The sequence below is a fragment of the Lepidothrix coronata genome, unplaced genomic scaffold (assembly GCF_001604755.1).
Source record: "Lepidothrix coronata isolate B3197 unplaced genomic scaffold, Lepidothrix_coronata-1.0 Scaffold84, whole genome shotgun sequence".
Taxonomy (NCBI): domain Eukaryota; kingdom Metazoa; phylum Chordata; class Aves; order Passeriformes; family Pipridae; genus Lepidothrix; species Lepidothrix coronata.
The window spans coordinates 1,763,776-1,789,381 of record NW_016690264.1 but is presented as its reverse complement, the minus strand read 5'-3'; the positions used below and the strand labels follow the sequence as shown (position 1 = coordinate 1,789,381).

At 46.1% G+C, this 25,606-nt stretch overlaps 1 protein-coding gene across 4 annotated transcripts in view; it reads left to right on the top strand.

Moving 5' to 3' along the window:
* The window catches only part of KLF15 (Kruppel like factor 15), a 30,700-nt gene extending 5,657 nt beyond the window's left edge, over positions 1–25,043 (top strand). The window contains exons 1-3 of one of the 4 annotated variants that reach the window (XM_017820604.1): positions 4,608–4,767; positions 9,033–10,140; positions 16,079–25,043. In XM_017820604.1, coding sequence (XP_017676093.1) covers positions 9,098–10,140; positions 16,079–16,247 — 1,212 coding nt within the window. In that variant the 5' untranslated portion in view covers positions 4,608–4,767; positions 9,033–9,097 and the 3' untranslated portion in view covers positions 16,248–25,043. Of the gene's footprint in view, positions 1–4,607; positions 4,768–6,622; positions 7,891–8,429; positions 8,564–9,032; positions 10,141–16,078 lie in introns of those variants that run through there. The other 3 variants (XM_017820602.1, XM_017820603.1, XM_017820601.1) reach the window with 3 other exon arrangements.
* Positions 25,044–25,606: the final 563 nt, after the last annotated feature.

Genomic DNA, 25,606 nt, shown 5'->3' with positions numbered 1-25,606 from the left:
TTATTTTTGCTTCTTTCATTGGAAAAGAGCAACCTTGATTTGTAAATCACATGGAAATGTGTGAGTAATCAATTCAGCCTGACTAACCCTTGTTTTGCCAGGTGTCTGGTTGGTTCATCGGACTACTAATAGTTTGCTGCTGCAGTAAATGGGAAATAGCAAGGGCTGGGGCAGAAATACCACGGGTGACCTCTAAAGACAGCAAAGCACTCACCCGATGCAACACAATCCCTCTTTTTGCCCATCCATGAAGCCCAAACACTGTTCTCAAAAATGAGAAGTAATTTGTAACACAGAACTGTGCAGGCAATGTACAAAAGATGGGAAAACTTGAGGCAGGAAAAACTAGCCTCTGTACAGCACGTATGGAAAGGCAACATGTGGGCAGAGCCAGACAATTCTTAGGTGTAAACTGATGAACTTTGAAAGGACGAGCCCTTTGCTGCCTTTCCCACCTTTAATGGGTCTCTGCTATGTGGTACAAAACAACCTGGGAACAGCTTCAGCCTATGGTTTCTTTTTAACTTTATAAAGCAATGTAATTATTATCTCCAGAGAAATTTTTAAAAGCTTGAATACTGAGGTTTATTTGCCTTTCCTGACTAGATCTTTAACACACAGCCTCAGACAACAGCCAGTTAAAAGGACCTTAACCTTATGTTATCCCCAGTGTTTGACTGGGCTATGGGAATGCTAGAAAGCTTGTCTGAGCAGGGCAACCAGTTTGACTGAAGTTCTCTCCTGAAAGGTGGCAAAAAAAAAAAGAATGGAAAATCCCCAAGTAATATCAAGGGACAGAAGTAATAATAGATTTTCAGAGGACTTGTTGAAGACATGAACAGAGGGAAGGAAATCTCTTAGTGATGCACAAAAAGGATTGGACAAGGGAAAAGACAGATGTATTTTGTAGCAGGTAGTGGGGGCTCAGTTGTGCTACATTACAAAATGAAAGATGCTGATGTGAGGCATCAGTCACAGCTGCACAAAAACTCGTTTCCAAAAGCCTGTCCCAGCCCAACAGTCATTCCTGGTTCTCATGAAAAGTTGGCAGAAAAAAGGGATCAGAAATCATTATGTTTGTCTAGATCTGTGCATTTCTCCTGCTGCTAATAAAGGCTTGTAGTGTTTCCAAAACCTTGAGCAAAACTTAGATGTGTGTCAATTTGCTTTCACTGTCATGGGGCTCCGAAGGATTAACCAGTAAATCAGTCCACAGCTTGAGAAGTGCATTCAGAGATCACGGAGGGATGGAGAAGTGGCTGAGTCAGCCCAGAGCTGGCACCTGCCACTGTACTCTGTAATTCTCTTTTAGGCTTAAGCCCCAAATTGTGCCAGCAGACCCCAAAACCAGGACTGCAGTCAGGGCCATTCCAGCAGACTCATGGGTAAAATAATGTGGAAAGGAAATTACTCTAATGAAATCTGCTCAGGAAAGATGCTGTAGAGGATGAAACTGTGGGCAGGTTTCACCAAGGACAACTCCAGACTGGGGCACAAGGTGACAGTGACTTTTGTGTATCCTCTGTTGTACAGCGACAGGTTTGTGCTGAAGTGAGGCATCAGAACTTGTGCTGTCATATATCCTGTTTGTTTGGTTTTAATGTGTGCTTTTTCTCTGCCTAGAAATTTTGCCTGGGCAGAAAAAGAGGACTTTGGATGTTTGTCCAGGGTGTACTGATGCCCAATATCCTGGTCAGGGCAGCAGTTTTCCCGAAGTGCTGGACACCCAGGAATGCCTAAGGCATAGCACTGAACCTACACTCAAGGGCTGTGCTGAAGTTTCCCGTGGATTTTGTGTGCATGGCAAAGGGGACCTGGACATACGTAAAAAATTCAGTACATCCAGAACTTGTCACACAGTGTGTGAGTGAGCTCAGGTCAGGGGTTCATCCTGGATGCTCTGGACTGACTTCCCAGGTGCTGTGTGCTGCCTGCCTGCATTGTTAATACTTTTTGTTTATTTTTCCCCCAAGGAAATCTCAGGGAGAAACACAGACTGCTTAGTTACACTTTCCTGATATTTTCCATTGCATTTCACCTCGCAGTGGTCACTGTTGCCTTATATTGAAAGGATAAGATGCTCTGTAGGGTTCTTCAGACGTGAAAAAGCATGAGATCCCTCCTCCGTCTCGGTGCACAGCCACACAAGGGCAGGTGCTGGCACAAGGGAAGTTGGCCGAGAATGTTCTCCAGCAGCAGCACGTGTTTGGATCTGCTTGATCCCACAGAAAACATCTCGCCTTTGTATCTCTAGCTTCAACAACAGCCAGCAGTGCAGCCTTACAGCTGCACAGTGGGCAATGGATGCAGACCTGAGCGGTGCTTTTAGAGAAGCAAAAAGGTTGTGGGCCCAGTAAAATGGATGAAATTTGAAAAGCAGAACTGGGACACATACCCTTTTATTTCCACATAAAGTAAATATGGAACTTCAGTACCTCTCCAGCAATTCAGAGGAAGTTGGGAACTACTGTAACTAAAATACATTGTCTTTTGCAAGTGGAAAAACATAAGTTAGAGAAGCCTCTATAATGTGTCCCAATGCCTAGGTAGGTTATAATAATGATAAAATCAAGATTGCAACTTTTGGTTATTTTCATGGTAAGGGAATTTCATATCTGTACAGCCAACAATTCAAATTCCATTTAAGCCCAATCTTGAGAGCTTGGATTTTAGCTGTATCTAAATCTTATGTTCTAGGCGTTGCGAAGCTAAACTTCACCTACTCAGGAAACAAGGGGTTTTTAACTGACAGAAAGCAGTAAAGCAAGGTTTGCCAAACATCTATTTTGGGTAAAAATATTTAAGGCCAACATTTTTACCAATGTAATGCATTTTACGTCAGTGGAATTACACTAATGCAGAATTTGGCCCTGATGTACTTGTATAAATATAGTATCTAGATTGTGATGAGTGTGTATTCATGCATTATTCATTGAGACAATGTGGAGAGGAAGAGAGAGGTATGTGCATGAAAGCAGAGCCCTCAGCACTCCCGGGTCCTTTGGCTGTTCCCCTGGAGTGAGGCCACACCTGTGGGGTCACCCCTGTGTTGTTCCCAGGCCCTCTTGCAGTGACTTTTTAAGGCTGAATGCCCTCGCGGAAAGTGAGTGGTTTACATTTGCCAGGATGTGGAATGTGTTACTGGCAATTAGGAAGAAATGCAGATGGAGGATATTTTTGCCAGTTTAAAAATTGAGCTGGAGTTGAAGAGAGATGAGACTGCACCTTGGTTTGCCACAGGCATTTGGTTTGACCCTCTGTGCCTCAGTTTCGCCATAAAATGAAAATAATACTTCATTTTCCTTGTGGGACAGTGAGATCCACAGTGAGAGAGTAGGAATGGCATGCTGTCCCATGTGCCCTCAGAAAAGGGTGCACTAGCTGGACTTATGGTATCCTGGCCTTCATCTTCCCAAGGATCTGAAAAAAGAAAAAACTGAATTTGAAAAACCACTGACTTCTGCAGCAGCTGGCACCACTCTGAGCTTCCTCAGGTGGGCTTCACCTCTGCAGGGGTTGAACATGATCCATGCCAAGTATTGCATAACTATACTGTGTGTGTATATATATATATATCTAAATTAATATATGTATTTTTATTAAAAACTAGTAATGACTGTAATAACAATAGTGGGGGTGTGTGGAGGGGATCACATCCCAAACCTCGATACTTTCTATCATGCTGGAAGTCCCCCTGTCAAGCTCTGGGAGGCAGAAAGGGGCAGGTGTGAGGGTGTGGGGCAGGAGTGAGGGCATGCAGCAGGGAAAGAGTCTGGGATTCCTCAAACTCCTCCAGGGACTTGCACCTCCCCAGGGACTTGCTTATCTCCTGGAGATGTCCAGAAACTTGTACGCTTACATAATCATAGAATGGTTTGGGTTGGAAGGGATCTTTAAAGTCCAGCTAGTGCAGCAAGTAGTGACATCTTCAACCAGATCAAGTTGCTCAGAGCCCTGTCCAACCTGACCTGGAATGTTCCCAGGGATGGGGCATCTGCCACATTTCCGAGCACTCTGTTCCAGTATTCCATAGCCCTCATTGTGAAGCATCCTTCATTATGTCCAATCTAAATCGACCCTCTTCTACTTCAAAAACCATTACCCCTTGTCCTATCGCTACAGGCCCCGCTAAACGCTCCCAGGACCGCGCATCCCCTGCGGGATTCGCACGTCCCCGGGGTCCCTCTGGGCGGCCCAGCACCGCCCCGGGGGCCGGGCCGGGCGGTGCCGCGGCTCCCATTGAGGCCGGGGCCGGGCCGGCCCCCGCCGCCGCGGGGCCAATGGTGGCGGCGGACGCGGTCGAGCCTCTCCCCGGCCTCCCCCGCCGCCGCCGGGCGCCCGTCATGTGAGGGGGATATAGTACTACGGGAGCGGGGCCGCGCTCCGCAGCCGCGCACCCGCCTCCCGGGGGAGCTGCGCCCGCCTCCCGCCGCTCCGCGTCCGCCGGGGCCGCTCCTGCCTGTGCGGGATCCTCTTCTGGTGTTGTTTTGTTGTTTTGTGTTGTCGTTGGCTTTTTTTTTTTTTTTTAATTCTGCGTTTTTGTCGTGCGTGGGATTTTTCCCCCATGTTTATTTTTTAATTTTTTTTTAATCATTATTATTTCTATAATTATCTTTGCTTTTTTTTTTTTAAATTATTTTATTTTTTTTGTGGCTTGGCTTTGTTGTTTGGTTTCTGTTTTTCTTTCCCCCGTTTTCGCTGCTGTTTTTACATTCTTCTGGTCGTTCCTGGCCTCTCCCCCCCGTCCCGGCTCGCAGAGGAGTTCAGGTAAGGGCGAGCGGGGGGCGCGGGGCCGCGACCCCTCCGGCGGTGCCCCCGCACCCGCTGCCGCAGCACCGCACCGGCGGCCGGGGTGTTTGTGCCGCTGCTGGCCGCTCACGGGGCAGGTGGGAGATTAAATTCCACCCCCGGCGGCGCAGCGGGAGGGTGCCGGGCTGCGGCCAGGGCTGGGGGGCTCTTTCGGGGCTGCACCGGTGGAGTGACAGGCGGGGAGAGGGGGGTTTACTCCCGGTCACCGCGACCAGGGGTCCGCGCCGGGGGCGGGGGAGAAAGGGGAAGCTCAGGTCCCCAAAGCTTCCTGAAAAGGGATGGAGGGAAAACCAATAAAATAAATAATAATTAACACCCCCCCCAACAAAACAGAAAACCACAATCAAAAAAACAAATAAGCAGATGCTTTGCAGGCGTGGAAACCTGGCTGTGCTTGTGCTGGGATGGGAATGTGTGTGTCTCCCGGCCCCCCTTTCCCTGCCCAGGCAGCTGGTGCCACGCATTATTTGGGGCACCCTTCCCTGCCGGGGTGCAGGAGGCAGCGGGGTGCACTCCGTGGGGAGGACATTGCAGATGAAGTGCTTCCTGTTGCAGAAACCAAAGTTTGGGGCTGGAGTGGGACAGTTTTCAGAAGAGAAAGCTTTGGGAACGTTTCTGCAGCTTTCCATAAGTGTTGGGTTTGGAAAAAACAAACAGGGAGACTCTAAACACCCCCTTGTGTCCATGGAGCAACACAGCCACTTCGCAGAAGAGAGGAGAGCAAATGGGTTTACTCCTGGCTCGTGGCTTCTTTTTATTAGTTTTTTTTCCCCCCATGCATTTCTGTTTTAATTTCTTAGAAATGCTGGGCCCGGTTTACTGCCTGGTTTATGGCATGCTCTGTGGAGCAGGAGTCAGCCTGAACAGATTTAAAACCTTCTAGGGAACAAGAGAAAACACTAAAGAGATTAGTCCTAAACCAGAAAAAGCTGTGGCAGTATACATAGGAAATGACTGTCAGCATCTCATATATGCTGTGTGATGAGTTGTGCTGGGCTGACTGTCCAGAAATGACAGACTGGGATAAATGTCCCCATGTTTCAGCAAGTTCCCAGGACTTAGCATTTTATTGTTGCTCTGCATCAAAATATGCCTTTTCTGGTTTGTTTCGTTTTGTCAATATTTTTTTTAGCCGGCGATTAGATGGAGAGGTTTTAAACAGAACAACATGTTTCTGGCAGAAAGGACATCATAACAACCCAGGGAACTCTTAAAAATTGGAGACGGTTGTGCTGCTGAACAGCTGCTGTATTTCACTGTAGAAGTGGCTGTTTTCAGTGGCTCAGGCACTGCGGTCTCACTATAGGTGCTTACATTTCTAACATGTTTTCAGGGCTCCTAGAGATGAAAGTGCTTTATGGAAACAGCATCATTAGTTTTCATAGCTTTCACAGCCCTGGCTTTTTTTGGTTTTGTTTTCTAATCTTCTGGGTTTGGCTGAGTCTTCAGGCAAAGTAGGGATGAAAGCCTTTTGGTTGTTAGCCTGGCCTTTAGGGGAAAAATATAGCCAGGGCCTGATTCTGCATTCCAGGCATTCCCCAAAATCTTCTTGGCTGTTCTGCAAGCTTTGAGAGTGCACAGAAAGCAGAACTGGCCCTTAATGCGCCTGAATCTATTTGCCTCTGACAGTCCCCTCTTAAAAAGACTCCGGTTACACTGAGTAACAATGTTCCTTGTCAAAGGAGATGAGAAACAAGCGTGCTGGCTGTTTTCTGCTGTGATAACTGGCCCACAGCAGTTGCTAGGGGTTTGTTGGTTTTAATTTTCCCCTCGTTTAAGCCCTTATTCAAGTTACAGTTTAGTTCTATTCCCAGTGAAATACATGGATATTTTGATATGCTGCTTTCTAGTTTTGCAGGCATTTTATTATCTGTTTTTTGAAAAGAACTTTGCCAGCTGCTTTTGGTGCACGCAGAGCACGCCAGCTTTTCTTAGAAAAACACACATTGCAGTCCAGTTTTCTCTCACAGCCCCATTCTACAGAAGTTTAGACTGAAACAACGCAGACATAGAAGGAAGAATCAGAAGCTATCTGAGGGCAAGTCCTTCTTTCTGCCCTAAATTTCACAAGACAGTCACCAGTTTTTGGTGCAAGATAGAAACAATCTGCTTGGGTGAATTCTTACTGGATGCCAATACAAACTTGTCAGAAGCATATTGTGTTTTCTATTTCAAAACTGGAATAGCTCAGCTCTGGGACTTCTGCTGGGGAAACTTTCCATCAATGCAGGGAGTTAAAAAAAAAAAAGTGTGTTAGAAATAGTTCAGCTCTTCTGACTCTTCACTTTTACTATAAGCAATGATTATAGGCTAAGGTCACAAAACAGAGCCACTAACCTCTGTTTGAACTTCCTCGTGTCAGGCACATGTGGGTATTTCATTATCTGTTCCAGGCATAGCTGACTGACAGGACGCGCATACCAGGAAAATGTGCAATCTTACTTTTAAGCCTTTCTTTCAACCCTCCACTGTTTCCTCCATGTGTGTTTGAATGAGGAAGCCGTATCTTTAAGAAATATGGGTGCTTTCCACCCCCACCTCCGTTTCCTGTGAAATATTAATAGATGCTGCCAATGGGACAGAGCTCTTTAGGGGTGTTGTGTAAAATACCTCACCTTGCGTTTGCTGCAGCCCTGAGCACACAGACACCTTTTGATTTTTTTTTCTCCAGAGAAGGAAAGATAGGGCAAGTTTTGGAGATGAGGCAGCAAGGATGCTCTGCAACAGCAGTAACAACCATCCCCTTCCCTGCACAAAACTGGGAGCTATTGACTATTCATGGCAAAGCGTCCAAAGCGCAGCAGCAGAGCCTGTGGAAAATGACAGCGTGTAACAAGATTGACTGGCATTTCCTTCGCACTGGGTCACATGCCTCCTAATTCACACACACGCAAAACCTCATAGGCTGATCAAATGACTTCTATCTCTGCAGTCCACATACCTTCCACAGAAAGAGTTGTTTTATTATGCACATGTACAGCTCTGTTTTCAATCAGTCACCTTGAGCGAATGACTGAGGGCCAGTGTTCGCTCCATCGGGAGGTCTCTGCGTTTGCTTTCTAGGAGGCATAGTCTCCATCCGTAAGCAGTTCTTTTTTTTTTTTTTCCTCGGGGAGGAGGGGGGGGAAAGAAAAAAATACGCAGATGTCCCTCCTGCCTCTCCCTGTCCAGAAACCTTTCTAGGAAGTTTGCTTGCCTTAAGCGGGAAAGCGCAGGACAATCGCCGCCGTCAGCAAGCATTGTGGTGGGCTGCGCTGGGGAGGGGGAGTTTGCTGTTGTGGCTCCGTGGGCTTGTAGCGGGATTACGGCTCACGTGAGTCGGGATTGCGGGATGCTCCGCTCGCCGCCTCGACACGGAGGAGGGGGAAACTGGCATCGCAGCTGCCCACCGTGGCTCACAGCAGGCTGAGATGCCGAGGGTCCATACAGTCCGTACCGCCCTCCCAGTTTAGCAACTGGAACGAGGTTCAGCTCGCATGAACCTCCGTACCCAGAGAGAAAGGAGCATGGAGCAGCGAGGTGAAACCAGCCACCAGCTGCCTTGCAGGACATGGTAATTAGCTCAGCGCAGTGCCAGCCTTATTAAGGACAGTGCAGGTGATGATGACGTTGGCGCACTGATTCATTACATCTGGAGGGGAAAATCCGCCTAGTAAATGCTGAAGCACAGTAAATATTTTTGGCTCCTGCCAGATTGATCCTTGCATTATGCTGAACAGCCTATATTTGTAGAACTGAGGAAGTTAAAAATAAGGTGGTGGAAAGCTACAAGATAAGAAAAGGATTTGCATTTTATGGTCACCAGCAATAAACTTCTTTTTTATTTGGTTTTTTTTTAGGTGATAAAAATTTCAGCACTTTATTTTTTTTCTCCCCATTCCCTTCTTTGGCTCTAGATTTCACTGTTAGGCAAAAGCTCATAATTTATTTGCTTTTGCCAGTATTATTCTGGAACGGAGATGTAAATCTAGAGCACACACAGTTGGGAAATGATTTCTGAAAGAATTCTTTTGCAAATATGTGGTGCAATTCTGCAAAACGCTTTGGCCCTGACAGTCCTTGGGGTGGTACAGACATATCAAAGCATGTAGCAGCATGTGTACTCAGTGAGGCTGCATGCTCTGGACTTTCCTGTGGGCTAGAGGGCTTTCCAAGCTTTAGTTCATGGAGATAAATAATTAAACCAACTTTTGACTGTTGCTGTTTTGTTTTTGTACACTCAGGCTCTCACCTGAACTTTGGCTGCCTGGTATATGCTGTTGGGATACCCTTAAGAGATCGCCCAGGAATGGTGGATCACTTGCTGCCTACTGATGAATCCTTTTCATCTACAAGATCTTCTCTTGGATACTTTGGGGACATGACAGCGGGGGTGAGGTCCTACCAAATGCTGCCCTCTCCCCTGTCAGAAGATGACAGTGACTCGTCCAGCTTTTGTTCTTGTTCCAGCCCTGATTCCCAGGTCCTCAGCTCCAGCTATGGAAGCACATCCAGTGCAGAAAGTCAGGACAGTATCTTAGACTACTTATTGTCCCAGGCATCTTTGGGGAACACCAATACATCATGGTGGGACAAAAGGAGACTTCAGCCAATAGTGAAAGAGGAGTACTTTAGGTTGCCTGAATTTGCTGTGGATATGGAAGACTCAGGACCATTTCAGCCCACACTTGAGGAAATTGAGGAATTTTTGGAGGAGAACATGGACTTGGAGCTCAAAGAAAGACCTAAAAGTGAGACCAAGGACTTGAGAGCCTGCAGCCAAGTTTCTGTTGCTTCGCTACAGCAAAAAGACCATATGTTACCCAGCACTAGTTTAAAAGAGAGTAAAAATGAACAGTTGAACAGCACAACAGAAGGTGGCCAAGCTTCAAATGGAGGAATGACCCTCGAGAATGGGATACCGGTTATGCTCCAAATTCAGCCTGTACAGATCAAACAGGAGTCCAACACGAGCCCCAGTTCCCAAGGACCAGCACAGGAAAATATTAAAATTGCACAGCTCCTAGTCAACATCCAAGGACAGACATTTGCCCTTGTGCCTCAGATAGTTCAGTCGTCCAATTTGAACTTGTCCTCTAAATTTGTCCGCATTGCTCCCGTCCCCATTGCTGCCAAGCCAATTGGGCCAGGAGGCATGATCCAGGGTCAGACGGGAATCATCATGGGTCAGAAATTTCAAAAGAACCCTGCAGCTGAACTCATTAAAATGCACAAATGTTCTTTTCCTGGTTGTACCAAGATGTACACCAAAAGCAGCCATTTGAAAGCCCATCTGAGGAGACATACGGGAGAAAAGCCCTTTGCGTGCACGTGGCCGGGCTGTGGATGGAGGTCAGTATTGGGGTGCAGCTCTGTCCAATCCCCCTCCCCCTTTCTGCTCACTTGACCTAACTTGCTGAGCAAGTAGGTTTGTACTCTGATTTACAAACTGTTTCTGTTCCCAAAACTTGTTTGGTTGGTTTGAGAATGAAAACCTTTTTCTTTCTGTTAGGTGATCCAAGGGCTTTGATAAATTAAATAGCAGAGCATCACCTGCTGGCAGCAGCTGTTTAAGTGTCTTAAAAAAATAGAAGGAGTAGCATTGTAATTTGTACTTCATTCTAGAGGGTCAAATTAAGCTTGTTACCACAGGTAATACCTTGTGTTTGCGTCAGTCTGGTTGCAGCACACCAGCCACAGCAGACCTGTGGCTGGTACCAGCTGAGGCTGTGAGTGAACTGAGTGGTTTAGGGCAGAATCGCTGTGCATGGCCGTGTGTGGCTCCAACTGTGTGGGACTAAACATGGTCAGTGAAGGGCTGTGATAAGCAAGTGTGGTTAAAAGCAGTATTCTGTGCACTTTCATAGAAAATGCACTCCATCCCACTCCTTCTGGAAATGCTGGCAGTGACACTCTGGCATACTCGGGGTTTTATTCTCTGCCTTGATTCAGAAGAATGCGTGGGTGCCACTCAAAGTTGCAAAAAGCTGTCAGATGTAACACCATAACCAGAAGGCTGAGGTGGAGTTAAGCATTGCTTGAATGAAAGATTGCAGGTTTGATTGAGCAAGAGGGCATCTCTTTATTTATTTTTTCATTTAATTTAATTTAATTTTATTTTTAATACTAGCTGAAAAATTGAATCTTTGTTAAAAATATCAACTTTTTATTTTAAGGAAACTGATGGGAGCCTTCCTCCCTCTTTCCAATTAGCTGTATTACTTGCCAGCAGCCAAGTCTAATTAATATACAGCACCACAAATGACGATGGGAGATAACATAGTCTTAACTACCTTGTATTAAATTAAACTGAATTTCTTTCAAAGAATATGCTGCAGAGCTACAGTGAACAATGTCTAACGAGGAAATGGTTGTGATCATGGGCAACAGATCAGGTAAAAAGTAACAGGAGAGCATTTTGTAAAAATGCAAGTACATGAGACGTAGCAGTTAGAGATGGCTGGGTTGGTTTGAGGGAAAAGGTCAGAATGGAGCTGAACCTGCTGATCCCTGACTGGGCCAGTCTGAAGTTTGCCTCTTGGAAGGACTGAGGAGATCAGTTTATGGTGGCTGTACAAACTGGGGGTGATTTTCTTTCCTTTTGTCCTGGTGGCACTTCTCATGAGCCAGCTCAGTGCCTTGCTGCTCAGGATGCCCTGACATCAAAGCCGTGATGTTCAGCTGGTTGGTCCCAGAAGCTGCAGGCTGGTTCCTCCTCACCTACAGGAGAGGCACTCGCTCCTTTTGGTTTGAGTGCCAGAGTACAAGCACACAGGCAGCAGATCATGTTGGCTTTCCTTGTGCTGGGATGTAACCAAAACTCTGCTTTTTGTGACAATTGCATGTGGCACGTGAGGGTTTGTCTGATGAATGCTGAAATTTGTACCAATGCTCTCAGTGACTTTGTGGCTCAGGATACAGAGCCTGAAGCGTTGTCTGTGGATGACCTTCTCCAGCTCCGTGTTATTAGAGAGCTGGTGTTCCCCAGGCTGCAAAACCAAGGGGAACATTTAGGAAAAATATTAAGCGGTGAAGGATGATTGAACTTACAACGGGTGCCACCCTTCTCCCAATGTTACAGTGAATGATGTGGATCAAAAGTAGGATACTGGTGGGCCAAGAGAAGTGCAGGTCCTGCAACCAGGAGCACCCTGAACTTCCAACCACCACAACTTTTTAAAGATGACCCTAACAGGAATGAGAAAGGAATTACTTTCATTATGAGGAACATGTTACGAGGAACAGCTTCTGGAAAGGCTTTTCAAACTGTTGCTGTTTGTCTTGTTGAATTTCACAGCCCAGGATGTGACCACAAACCCCCAAATTTTGGAAGGGCTCTGCTCCAAGAGGAGGTTTATAGCCAACAGGAGAGGCTGTGCTTAGGGAGCTGCCTCTCGTGCTCACCTAGCACAAGCCTCAGATTGCTGCACATCCCCTGCACGCTGCTCCCACATCAAAGGCCAGATCCAATTGAGCATTGAATTACTCAGTCCCCTTTCATCAATAAACCATGTTTACCTTTCCAGAAGTTCAGTGAGAGCTGTGATCTCACATGACTTAAGTCAAATGCATCTGGACTCTCTGTTTGTTCACAGTTTTATGTAATCTCAAATGAATTTAAGCACTAAACCACTGCTGGGCTCTGCTTTCCCCCTCCTTTCCCTACATTCTTGTGCTTGTGTATTTATTTTTTCACTGAAAACACTTAAGATCTGACCTCACTGGAGATAGTAATTTCAAAACCAAAACAAAGTGTTGCCTAGCACAAAGTGCTTGAGCTCTGGGGTGTTAAAGGTTCTCCAGCTCTCTGGGCAGCCCTGCTATGATGGGTTGCATGCTTTAAATGCACCAGGGAGAAGTGTGCACACAGCAAACCCTTTTGCTCACTCCTAGGACAGCTGGAGAACCAGAGCACCTCCTTGGAGGAGGCTGAACTCTGCTTGCTTATGCCCTTCCTTGGCACAGGGCAAGAGCTGTTTTCGGCAGGCTGCAGAGAGGCGTTCGTGTGTAAGTGTCCAGTGACCCGCGGCGTTCAATGCCCCGCTGGCCCGGTCGATGTGCTGATCTGTGTCGTGCCAACTTATACCTTTGGCACACCAGCCTCTGGTTAGCCCTGCTCCTCAGAAAGGCCCAGCCAAAGACCTGAGCTGTAGTGTGGGCCAGGCCCAGCAGCTGTGTCATGGCACAGCTTTTCCTCCCTGGTGCAGCATGTGCAAAGCTGCAGTTGTTGCAAGGCGGGAGGATTAGGCAATTGCCCCACTGCACCTTCTGTCTGGAGGCTCCACAGGTGACAGAGTGGGATATAAGTTCTGCCTGGTTTGGCAGGGAGGGTTTAAAGGCTGGTAATGCATGTGGCCAGGAGTGTGCATGGGACTGGGCCAGCATGGAAAGTACCACATGTAGGGTAGGGCATGTGTCTTGCATTGGCTTTTCCTGATGGTGCAAGGGGTTTCCAGGTGTGCAGAAGGTGTGTGCTGCTTTATTTTAGCAGAGCTTTCAGGATGGGCAGGACAAATTCAGAGCTTCCCCTCCACTACAGGGGAGAGGCACAGTGTGAGTTGGCCTCAACAGCTGGTGACCATGGTAGGGACCATGGAGTACCAGGTTGAAGCTGTTGACTTTTCTTGCCCTGTGAGCCACATAGCTATGTCCTCATAAGGTCAGGAGACACAGGACATGTCCTACACATCAGGGAGCTCCAGGATTTGTCTTCAAGGGAGATGTAGTTACAGGTCCTTTGGGATCCCACTAGATAGAAGGATAAAGGAGACTCTTCTTAGTTGCTGTGGGATTGCGCAGATCCCTTCACCTTTCTCGTGAAGGAGGAATCTGTCTAGAAATGGAAGTGACAGAATGGTGAGGTGTTCCTTGGAGCTTCCTCTTTTTTGGTTGAATTTCGCATTCCACGGGGGATTATTTGTGCTTTTCCTAGGTTGATCTCAGTGCCAGGAGGTGCTGCAAATATTTCACTGCAGACCCAGGCCACCAGATCCTCCTGGCTTCCTTGTCCTAACCTTTGCGTTGTTTTTTTGTAAACACACAGAGAGCTCGAGGTTTATTTCTGTGGGCTCTGTAAGCTGATCTTTTTGTCACTGCTGGGGAACAGTGTTGCAACATTCCTGCCTCTTCAGCTAAGGACATCGTTATGAGGCAGAGTGTATTTTTATCAGATGAACTCATCCAAGCTTGTTCCTGACATGCGCCTCTTTCTCTGACACCATCCATACAATTCCCCTCAAAACGCACTTGTGAAGCTCTTGTGCAGGATTAGCCAGGTGCTACTGCACTTCTGTTGCAGGTGGTGACCTTAATGGCCAAGGACATGCGACAAGGCAACTTGGCCACATTTGGTTTTACTCCTTTGGAGTCTGTGTTTAAGAGGACAGCTCTTTGCAAAGGCACTTTTTCCTCTCTGCTCCCTCTTTTCCCTGGATTTGGTAACCACCACTGTCAACAGTGCTGTTCCTTGTCCAGCACTGAGTCCTGCTGAGGCAGTCTGCACAGGCAACATCCTGCCCTCTCCAGACCCACTCACCTGTAGCTCTACAAGAGCATCCCTGAGAGGATGTGGCACTGGACTGGTTCCCTGCTAAGGACTTGGGAGAAATCCCTGACCCTGCTTCTCCCAGGTCCAGACTGTGGTTTTGGGAAGCTATGGCTGAAAGGAGCAGAGGAGCTAGAGAAAGGAAATGTGCAAGTACAAGGGATGAAGAGAAACCTCTCTCGTAGCCTTTACAAAGAAAATTCATCCCAGACAAGGAGCAGGTTGACAACTCCATAAGGGCATCTGCTCGTTGTCCTTAATGGAGAATTTGAATCTTTCACCTTGGGGATACCAAAGCAAGGAAAGGAAGAAATGCAAGTGAACGGATGAAAGACTCTCCCATAGAAATGCCCCCGGGAGAGATGTGTCCACACCATATCTGACCCATGGCGAGTATCTGCATCTGCTTTGTACTGGCTCAGTGCTCTCTGAGGAGCATGACCAGACCGAAGAGCTGCAGGAACCGAGGAAACCATTATCAGCTTTCCCACTGCCTATGCCCTGTTCCTCAACTGGTGGCAGGAGATCAGAGCTGATTAAAACCTTTATGTGGAAACTTATTTTTCTTGCATGAAGGACTTATTCATAGGAGCCCAACGGTCCTGTTTTTCCCCTTTTATAAAAGTAGTGTATTCGCTCTGCTGGTGATATGATATTTTGCGCCAGAAGGGCACATTTTTTTACATGTTCTTTCCCTCATTTGTTCAGCTAGTGCCCATGACTTCATTTATTTATTGTAAATAAACAGCTGATACCATTTCTTGCAAGCTCTCTTTCTGTGCCTCTCTTTGTTACTGTTCTGGCAACAAAACACTTAATTGCCCTTTGTCAGGCAGAAAATTTTTTGTACCCATCTGGACAGGGTTGTTTTAGTGTGACATTGTTAATTAACCCTCTGTCTCCCAGTCATGTCCAAACTCAGAATATAGCCAGTCCTGCCGTTAAGACCAAAGGATTAGCTGATTTGATTTCAGTAAAGCTTGGGGATTCACAGTGGCTATTTGGGGATTTTTCTATGGAGATGGAAGGTGGGAAATATCTAAAATTCAAAAGACTATGGAAGGCGGTTTTGGTAATTAAAGGTTCAACCTTGATTTCAATTTACCCATATAGTAACTATGCTAATGGCCATTGGGGCCCACCTGAACTTCAGCTGTTACAATGTTGTATTGTGGTTACTGGGATGTTAATAACTCTTTATTTAGTTTGCAGGAGCACCTACAGAAGCCAATTTTTCAGCTGAATCTAAGTCATCAAATTGCTTTGGGTAGCTATGGCTGGCTGTTATCTGGAGTCCCTCTCAAACTAGGTGCAGTTAGTGGGTATCCCTTGTGCTTGCATCAGTGGGAGCTTGAAAGCAGATTTCTCCTAAAAGACGGTGGTTGTTGTCTCTGCTTGCTTGGATTTGCAGGAGAGAGGTTGTGGGAGAAGCTTTGAGAGAGACTGGCAGAGGGATCAAGAGCAGCACTGGTTTTGTGGAGCTGTACCCATGTTATTGGGTCTAGGGTGAGGTTGGTACAAACATTGCCTCCATGTATTGCTGAGTCCAGAGCTGACATGGCATGAGGTTGATAGTTGTGTGTTTCCATCTCTGCTGCTGGCGGTTGAGACCAAACCAGCCCTGCTTTGTGTCCCTTTCAGTCTGTGGAGTCTCCCAGTGGCCCGACAGGACTGTTTTTTACCTGCTGTGAGAGACTTAGCAAAATAAAACCCCATTTATCTGAAAAGGCTTCTCTTCTCTTGCAGGTTCTCCAGGTCAGATGAGCTGTCCCGGCACAGGCGCTCCCACTCAGGGGTGAAACCCTATCAGTGCCCTGTCTGTGAGAAGAAGTTTGCTAGAAGTGACCACTTGTCCAAACATGTCAAGGTGCATCGATTCCCACGAAGCAACCGCTCCGTCCGCTCCGTGAACTGATTGTTCCTGCTTTCCCCTTCCCACCCAGCCATCTCACAACAGCCGATGACAGCACTTTGCTCACTGTATTTCTAGTGATAATTTATTTGTCTCCACAGAACAGTCAATGCTGTTACTTTATACCACCATGTTTGAGTGCCCCATGTTCCTTCAAAGATGATTTGAGAATGAAGTTCCTTTTGGGTCAGGGGAGCGGGGTGCTTCTTCCTTTTTTTTTTTTTTTCTTTTAAGGATATTATTTTTCTTTCCTTCTATCTGTCCCTCCTTTGCTGCTGCTTCTTTTGGAAATTACAGTGTTTTATTTTTAGCTGTTTTCTGCTGCACAGGAAAATGTAAAAGTTGCTTGCTGCTAGTTAATTATAGCCCTGGCATTCCTGAGGGCTTTGCTCATGTACAGGCCATTCATTGTGAGTTTTTATTAAGCTGCTCTATTTGTCCAGTTTGGAAACAGCAAATTCCTTTTGAAATGAAAACAACTCCTTTGTTTTTGGGTCGCCTGAGCCAAGGATTTGTAGGGGCTGGCCATAGGAGGAGGAATAGTGGGAGTTGGGGACAGGGGGAGAGAAGGCTTGAGAGCACTGGAATGTGCCTTCATACACATCTCTATGCAGCTCTAATTTCCCCAGCTCACATTTACCTTTCCCTTGGCTAGGGCTATATATAAATATTTATGTATATATATTCATACATACATATATATATATATATTTAAGCAAAGGCACATCCCAGGCAAACTGGGAAGCTCAGGCTGAATGAAATGGCTTGGAGTGGAGCCTTTCAGTACTTTGTGCTTGCTTCTGTCCTATGCTGCCATGGGGTGAAAGGATGCCCAGGTGTGGAAGGACACACTGCTTTCCTTTGAGTCTGGTTTGCAGCATCCATTGTCTTTAGCAGAAGAGCTGTTGTCTGCATGTAAGGCAGCAGGAAGACATTTCTGAGAGCATCTGAGCCCTGGTCCTATCTCTGCTCCCATCCTCTTGTGTGATCGTGGGGGAGAAACCAGGGCCCCAGCCTCGGAGGTGCCTGGTGGTCCTGACAGGTACCGGGCATCCCCACAACCACCATGAATCAGGGCCTCGCTGGCTGGAGCTAAGTCTCCATTTGCCTGCTGGCAGGCAGGGTCTGTAGGATGTGCCTGTGCCCAGGGAGGATGGGAGGCATCATGGCCTGGTGGGACAGCACTGCGAGATCGGGGTCTAAGGGTGATCTTCAGTGCTAATCCTCTCCTTCCTGACAGCCATGTCAGAGCTCCATGCAGCTGGGGAGGGTGAATGGGTGAGAACAGTAGCCAAAAGAAACAAATTTGTGTGATAGCTGGCTAAGAAGGGAATTTAAACAAATAATCAGATGGTAGCAGGCAAATGATTTTGTTTTTGTTTCTTCTTGTTTTGTTTTTTTCTTTTCAACTCTGGCAATTGTAAGAAGCTTTAGAAGAAAATAGAATTCAGTAATTAGAAATGATTTTATAATGGATGTTGCATTTCCTTTCCATTCGCTGACAGCATCTGTTTGTCCTTTTTGTTGGCAAAATGGGAAATAGGAAAGTGCGATCCTAGTGCTAGGCAGAGCAGGAGCCCGCGCTGTGCGAGAACAGCAGGTCTAGCTGAAGTGAATGCATTCCTTTTGTCCTCTAGAAATTAATATAAATGAACTATCATCTATTGACTGGTTTATATCACATCCTATGAATGTATGTAAATAAAACTGTACATAGATGCATATCTATATAAAATATCTTTTAATAACGTATCAAATTTGTGTAAATTGGAAACAAAAGTACCTATAAAGCAGTGTACATAAGTTACAATTCTGTATATTTTCTTTTGTTCTTCATAAAAATATATTTACTTTGACAATAAAATGAAAATGGAAATTTTAAATCCCTCCTTGAAATTATTATTCGTTAATTTCCTTTGTAGCCAGCTCTGTAATCAAGACAATAGCACTTCAAATTTCGATTCACCTGGATGTAACTTTTCAGGTGCTTTTTAACAGGGAGATGATGGAAGAGCTCTGAAGTTATCTTCAGTTTTTCTCATCTCAGAAAGTTCTTGGGAGGCGCAAGATGTTTCAGCTCTCTCTTCGCTGGAGCCCTCACGCCTCGCCTGGCAGCCACGCTGGGACCCAAATGCCTTCCTTGGCTCCTGACTGCTGTGGAACAGGTCTGCAGATGCAGTAAAACTGTGGTTAATGGATTAGAGCAAACAGGTTTTGAAGGAATTCAAACTTCAGTGGTTAGTGTGAAGGAGGAAGGGCTTCAAAGTCTGCTTCAGACTGTGACTGTGATTCACTGTGCGAACCAAGACAAAGGACTCGATTGCCGTGTGCTGCAGTTCCCTTTCTTGTAAAATGGGGATAATAATGCATCACGGTGATACTGTGGGACTTAATTTACATTTGTATGATCCTTGGATGGAAGAAGCAGGAATAAGACCAGTAGTCACAGGATTAGATTGGTAAAGAAAGGCTTGGCATGATGGAGGTCTTGGTGCCAAGGCGCTTCAGTTGGCTCTTCTGTAAACCCACGCCTAAAAGAGTGATGTGAAGGATCTGTGGTATGAAGCTTGCCTCAGGCCTGAGGAGAAGACGCCCTGTTCTGCAACAGCCATTGCTTCCCATTTGTAACAACAGGGGCATGAACATGATGCTCTGGTGATCTGCAAGCTGGGACATCTCTTGCACTGTGCTTTTGGTTGTTTGGCCTCCACTGGAAGAAGAAACCAGCAACATTACTGGTGTTAAAGTCACTTCTGAGTCTCCATGGGAGCAATGGTGCAGTGGGTCCAGATCTTCTCCCAGCAAGAATCACTCTGAGACTAACAGGCATTGAGGGATTTAAGTGTCTCCCTGAAGAACAGACACCAAAAAGTGCCAGCTGATGAGCCAGGGCTCTCCAGACCCCTGATTATTTTTCCCAGAGAATCCCTATCAGTCTGGCAAAGAGGACTGAGGGATGAGGCAGACTAAGTTCTGTGCACTCTAGGTTGTTGTTACCTTCTGAGGTGTAGCCTGAAGACCAGAGTGCTAAGCACAGCTGTTTTAAGTGCTAGTCATGTACTCATTTTAATTAGCAAGCCTGCACCAAGAGGATCTGCGATTCCCTTCTGTTCTCACCCTACCCACTTCATGCAGTAAACCAGCTGCTTTATTTTAACCAGCGTCTCAGTCTCCTCCCCATCTCACCTGGAGTTCTGATATTGCTGTAAAGTTGGGCAATTCACCCTGCAAGACACTCGGGGCAGAAGCTGTTATTTTTCTGCAAGAGGCAATACTTAAAGCTGAAGCGGAGTAATGCAAAATCCCTGCCGTTGGAGCACAGCAGGGCAGAAATCTAAGATCTAAGTTATGTTTTAGCCTGGAATATTTTCCATGAAATCCTTATTCTTTCTTTATTTTTTTTTCTCTTTTCTAAGTATGGGTTTTGAGTGTAGATTGTGTGGATTTTTCTAGTTTATACCTGTAAGGAAATGTAAGCTTATGTATAAGTCACAGTGTTTTGCTGAAAAGAGTAGGGCTGTGTTTGCTGTGAAAGGAGACTTAATTCTGCATGAAATTAATAACATTTTTAGAGATTTGTCACAAAAAAAGTAGAAATTTCCGGAAGAGATTTCAGTGTTTGTTTTATGTGAAATTACTGGCCTGCCTGGGCTTTGCCGATTCATGAGAAAAATGTGGCCTTGCCTTAAGCCTGACTTTATCCACCTGAAGATAAATATATATTTAAGTGGTTTGATAGCACAACTATAGAAAAGTTTATTATGTCACTGCTTCAGCAACTCTGCATGACAAAGCACAGCATGGCATATTTATACATAAGCCTATGTCTCATTGACTTCAAGCTGTTATAGTTTCGTTTCTGAGGTGTGAATGGACATGTGCAGTGTTACAGCCTTTGCAAAATGATTGTGATCTGGTTCCTAACACTTGCAAGAACTCTCTGTTTTTAAAAGGCTTGTAGTCCCTTCATCAGAGCTAGTGGTGAAGTGGTAGTTATGAGAGGTAAGGAGCTGTCAGTTGGGATGGTTGTACTTGAGGTAAGGACTAAGCACCAGAAATATGAGTAAAGGGATGTTCTGTGAGGTAACCTGACTTCTGTGACCCGTGGCTAAACACAGTGCAGTGGAGTGATGCGTCCAAGACCACAGGCCAACACAGAGGGGAAATGGGAGCAGAACCAAGAAGTCCCAAACCTCCTTTGCCCCAGACAGTGGCGCAAACCCATGTCAATAACACACGAGGGGTTACAGAGGGCAAAGAGTAATAGGACACGTGAGACATCAGATAAGCAAAGAAAGGCAAAGATGGGACAGAGATAAAGTCAGGCTTTATCAGCATTATCAGCAGACACTGATAATGTCTGCTTTTGGAAAGCATGCCAAGGAGAGAGGAATGAGAGCTCACTTGCTGGTGTGCAGCACATGGCAGTCATCAAGGTACAACTTAAGAAGAGTCCTGCTCCCCTGACCTATGTTACGTGGGGGCTTTTTTCCCTGGCAGTTCTGGGGGGAGGGCAGGGAGCTGCACCCCTATGGAAAGCAAACTAGCCCACTGAGCAGGGTGCTGTGATGAAAGGTAGCAAATCTGGCTCCCCAGAGGAGTGCTTGAGTTTAGACCCTGCAATGTTTCCAACAGTCTCATGCTTCCCACCCTCCCTGGGGGTTGTTTTCACTTAATTGCTTGTGCCATGAGCCTTCTCCTTGTCTAAACGGCCACTATACATTTAATCCAAACAACCAGGTGACTCCAGCACAAAAGCCAGTGGCAATAATCCAGTGTTAATGATTACCCTGGGCCCCTTAGGTTATGTAAGTCTGGATGTGCTGTACTTGGGCTCTTGGCTTGGACTTGCCCTCCCAGTCTGGGAGAAATACCAAGGACCTGCCAACACACATAGAAAGCTGTTTGGAGCCAGCTGGGATTTTCCTTCTCCCCTTTTGACAGCACCTATGAAACCCGTTATTCACTCGGTTCAGCGACTGCCGCGCTTTGCTTGCTTGTTATGCAGAGACATTGCTCGTAAAGAATGAGTTGTGCTAAGCTCCCACTGGCTTCCTCACAAGCCAGAGGCAGTGACTGCCATGGCTTATCCGGGGGAAAAAATTCCCAGCTAAGGCAGGGACTGCAAATCCCAACAGGTCCTTGGCTTTCCTTGCTCATTCCTTCTGGGACATTTGTGTTTTGTTCTCGCTTTTTTTTTGGGGGGGGGAGGGAAGGGGTGAGGGAGGGAGATGTTTGAAGGTGTGTGGTGCGTGAAAAATAGATATTGTGAAGAATCTTCTAGCCTTAACATCTCGTGTTTGCTTGCATACAACTTGAGGGATGGGACTTAAAGACTCTTCTGGTGAAATGATCCATATCACTAAGTTTGTAGCTCTGCAGTGCTCAGTGTTTCACAGGTGTTTCACAGGTCTAAGCTTTGATTTGCTCTGCCAGCTTAGTGCAGGTCTTCCTCCAGCTGGAGCTGGAGCACATCCTTCATCTCTTGCCATGTTCTCTACCCAAATATCACTTTTATGACAGTTTTGTGGTTAGGCTGACTCAAAGCCCATGTAAGTATTTGATCTCCTAAAGAGATAAGACTAGAGGAATCTCTTAGCTCTTGGAGACGTCCATTGCAGAGAGCTTTCATCAGCTCAGCCGTTCTGCCCTACGGAGCGTGTATGCCTTGGCCATCATCTCACTGAACCCCAAATCTCTATTCAAACATTCTACAGTTTAGAGCAGGGTCTGACAAGGGTCTAGCCATCATGAGAAGAGGACAGTGTTTGCATCTCTGCTCAGTGCAGCATGCCAAGATGTTAGGTAAAATGGAAGTGAAATACATGAATGGCAAGTTATTCCTGGGAAAGCCAGCTCTCCTGTTGCTCACACTGGTGCACACCTGTTAACCCATCCCCTGCTTGTGTTGGATTCATAACCATCCTGCAAAGGAGAGAAAATTGGAGTGAATGTGGTCTGTGGTTTTCTGTAAGGGAGCAGAGGAAGGAAAACAGAAATGGGAGCAAATTATGGCATAGCAAGCACTGTTCTGTCTTTTCCAGTAAAAAGAGAGTGATGGGCTCCTTTTGCAGGAAGGACTCTGCTTGTTGCGCAGGAGGAAGGTCTGAGCCAGCATCCAGCATCAGAGCAGCTCGTGTGTGCTGCTCTGGGGCAACAGCAGCTTTACGTCAGGGGATTCAGTGAATAATAGTCAGAGGGTTGTGCCTTGGACAGCTGGCAGTCACAAAGGGTTTGGGAGGGTTTGCTGTCAGTCCCTCAGGTCTCTTCCTTGTATGATTCTGCTTTTCTCCCGAATCTGTAGCTGATTCTTGGATTGGACTCAGGGGATGCTTAGCACTTCCCAAAGCAGAAATTTTATTTATCCATGAACCAGGTACCAGGAACCTCAATAGGCAGTCTGAGGTATTTAATGGAAAAATCTATCCATGAATTGTTTTGCATGTGACTGAGGGTGGAGTCCAGTAGGCCACAGAAAGAGAGGTATGAAGAATCACTGTTATGTATCTAAAAAAGCTTCTGGCATCTGCCTTTCCTATTGAGTCCAGTGGGCACCAGTTTAAGCCCTGCTACTTGTTCCAACATTATGGTTGCAAATACAGGAATTGGGCTGTTAGGCTGAAAAGCATCCAGGCATTTAGCAAACTCACCTTCCATAAGCGAAGGAGTGACGTGAACGTTCGAGTTTGGCTCTTGACTGCTGACTTTTTCTGAGAAGTCTATAAACGGCAGCCAGGTAGTCTCTCACTTTTTGTTTCTCTAGTGTGTGTTGTTTTTCCATGGACAACATGTTCTGGACCTCAGAGAGCTGGCTGGAGCTAGATTCATTCAGATCATCTGTCTCTAGTGGCAGATAATGCCTCAGGGAGGGCAAAGGGCTTGGAAATTTTGGCATGTCAGAGCAGTGATCCTGCAGCCAGCACAGCTGGAAAAACACCCGGGCTGTGCTGACAGTGGTATTGCTGGAGCAAGTGGTCTCATGGACCCCTGCCTGTGCTGGACCTCGGCTCCCCTGTGCTGGTTCTTGGGTCTGACTGGGACACTGTGACACCGTGGAACTGAGAAACTTATGTGGGTGTCCAGGGACAGGGCTGATGTGGGAAGCCTCTTGTTCTAATGAGACCTCTCTGCCTTGGCTGATGAGGCAATGACCTCTGGTATGGGCTCTCCACTTCTGGAAGTGGCAGATGCTGCTGAGGAAGGTCCACTTTGGCTGAGAGGGGAGCACAGGGTGATGAGCAATCTGTCCTCACTCAGAAAATCAAGTTAGTTACAGCTGACAAGTTTGCTTGAAAAACTCTCCCACTTGTTCCCTAGGAATTAATGGCACAACTGGAGGGTGTTCATTTACCTGCCACTTGGGACCTTTAGTCTCCTCACAGGATATTGGTATTCCAACAACTGATAAATAAACACACATTAGTAAGACATTTTTCTTCAAGAGAGTGTGGATTTTCTTTGGCACCAAAACTCTCAACAGCCCTTCTCAAGCACTGCCTGGCTGCCTGAGCACCCAACCTTCACTCAATACCATTGGCACTGCCTGGTAGATAATCCAGGCTTGTGCATGAGATCAGTGATACCCATGAAAGTTTAATGTGAATCAATCTCTGTCATGCCTAAAGGAGTAATTAGCAAATTAGAATTGGTCCTGATGACTTTGTGCAAGTTACCTGATACCCTGTGACTGATCCCTGGTGGGTGGGTGGAGGACCATGAATCCAGGGAGAGCTGGAGCCACCTTCCTAGCTTTGCTCCTGCATTTTCATGATAATCTCATTGAAAAAAATTAGCTGTTCTAAATTAATAATAGTATTTGGCAGCTCTCTAGCATCTTCCAGCTGAGGAGCAGAACATAATTCCCAGTGGGGAGTTAAGCCTTTCCAGTCCCTTGAAAAGTAGTTGTCACCTTCACTGTGCAAAGTCAGAAAAAGGATTTAAATTATTTGACCAATAGTACTTAGGGAGCTTGTGGCAAAGATGTAGAGCAAGCCAGTTCCTCCTCAGACTCAGGCGATAATCACAGCTTAATAATTTGGTGTGATTTTGAGATGTGTACACACTGAGGTGTAGATGCACACCGGGGAAGAAGTGGGGATGCTTTTCAGCTTCTGGATACGCTTAAGACCTACATGAGGTCAAGTGGAAGGAATGACAAATGTGTTCATTTTGTTGATGTAGCAGGATTAATGTTGGTGCAGGTGTTTTGTGGCCCTTGAGGCTGCTGCAGGACCTGGGAAGCAGTAGGGGAACAACTTGGCTGCATCTGCTTGTGACTGGCCCTTGGTTACCTCTGCAAGATGGGTTCGTGTTCATCATCATCTGGGGGGACATGTTGACTCCCACAGTAAGTAGCAAGAGGTTCAGTTCAAAGTTTTCTCTTGCCTTTATCACCCCATAAAGCACTTCCATGCTGTTGAATATGTCACCTTCTTGGCGTGACAGAAAGGAGGCTGATGAGCACCCTCAGAGGTTTTTTTGCACTAAAATCCAACTTGCATCTTGCAGTACCTTCCTACACATCTACCTACAGTCCTTCCTCCTTAACTTTGACACTTTCTGCTTACTCTTCTCAAACACATTTGTTTTAAAGAAAATGACCTGCTACTGATGCACTAGCTGTTACCTATTAACACAAACATTTTAGATTGTGTAAGACTGTCAGTTTTGAAAGTTAGTACAGAAGAACTAGTCCAATGTAATGTCTGCTGTTTATCCTGATCTTTTATTCAACTTTCTGGAACCAGATAATTTGTGTGGTAATTAATAAACTCTACTCTTTGTTGTGATAAGTTCTAATTATTACTTTCAAGGGAGTTTATTGGATCAACAAATAACTAGTCACTAGCTAGAGTGATGTTCTGTGTAGAGAGAGGTTTCAACCTACCTTATAATGACTAAGTAGGTATGTGTAAGTCATAGAGAAGCCTTGCAAGTAGAGTTTCTTTGCAGTATATTTGCAGAGCTAACAGTCTGAGTCAGCTGGCAATCTAACAAGATGCACAGGACTAGTAAAGCACATTTGGGGCTGCTGAGAAAAAAAATTCTTTTCATTAAAAAAAAATTGAAAGCATTCACCAGAAGATGTGAGAGAGCAAAGGAGCAAGATAGACAGCAGAATTGCTGCTGTGGTGGCAGGCAGTCAGTCACTGGGGATGCTGCCTGTGCTGGTTCGTTGGTCCCTCACTGCGGCTGTGCAACACCTGCACCTGCCAGTGGCGGGTGTTTTGAAGTGATGCTCATTCTTCCTCATTTCCTTTCCTCTGAGGCTCCTCTTGTGAACTGAGGAAGTCATGATTTTACCAGAAAAACTCTGTGGATGAGCTAATGTTAAAGACAAACGAAGTTTCTAGTGCAAAACA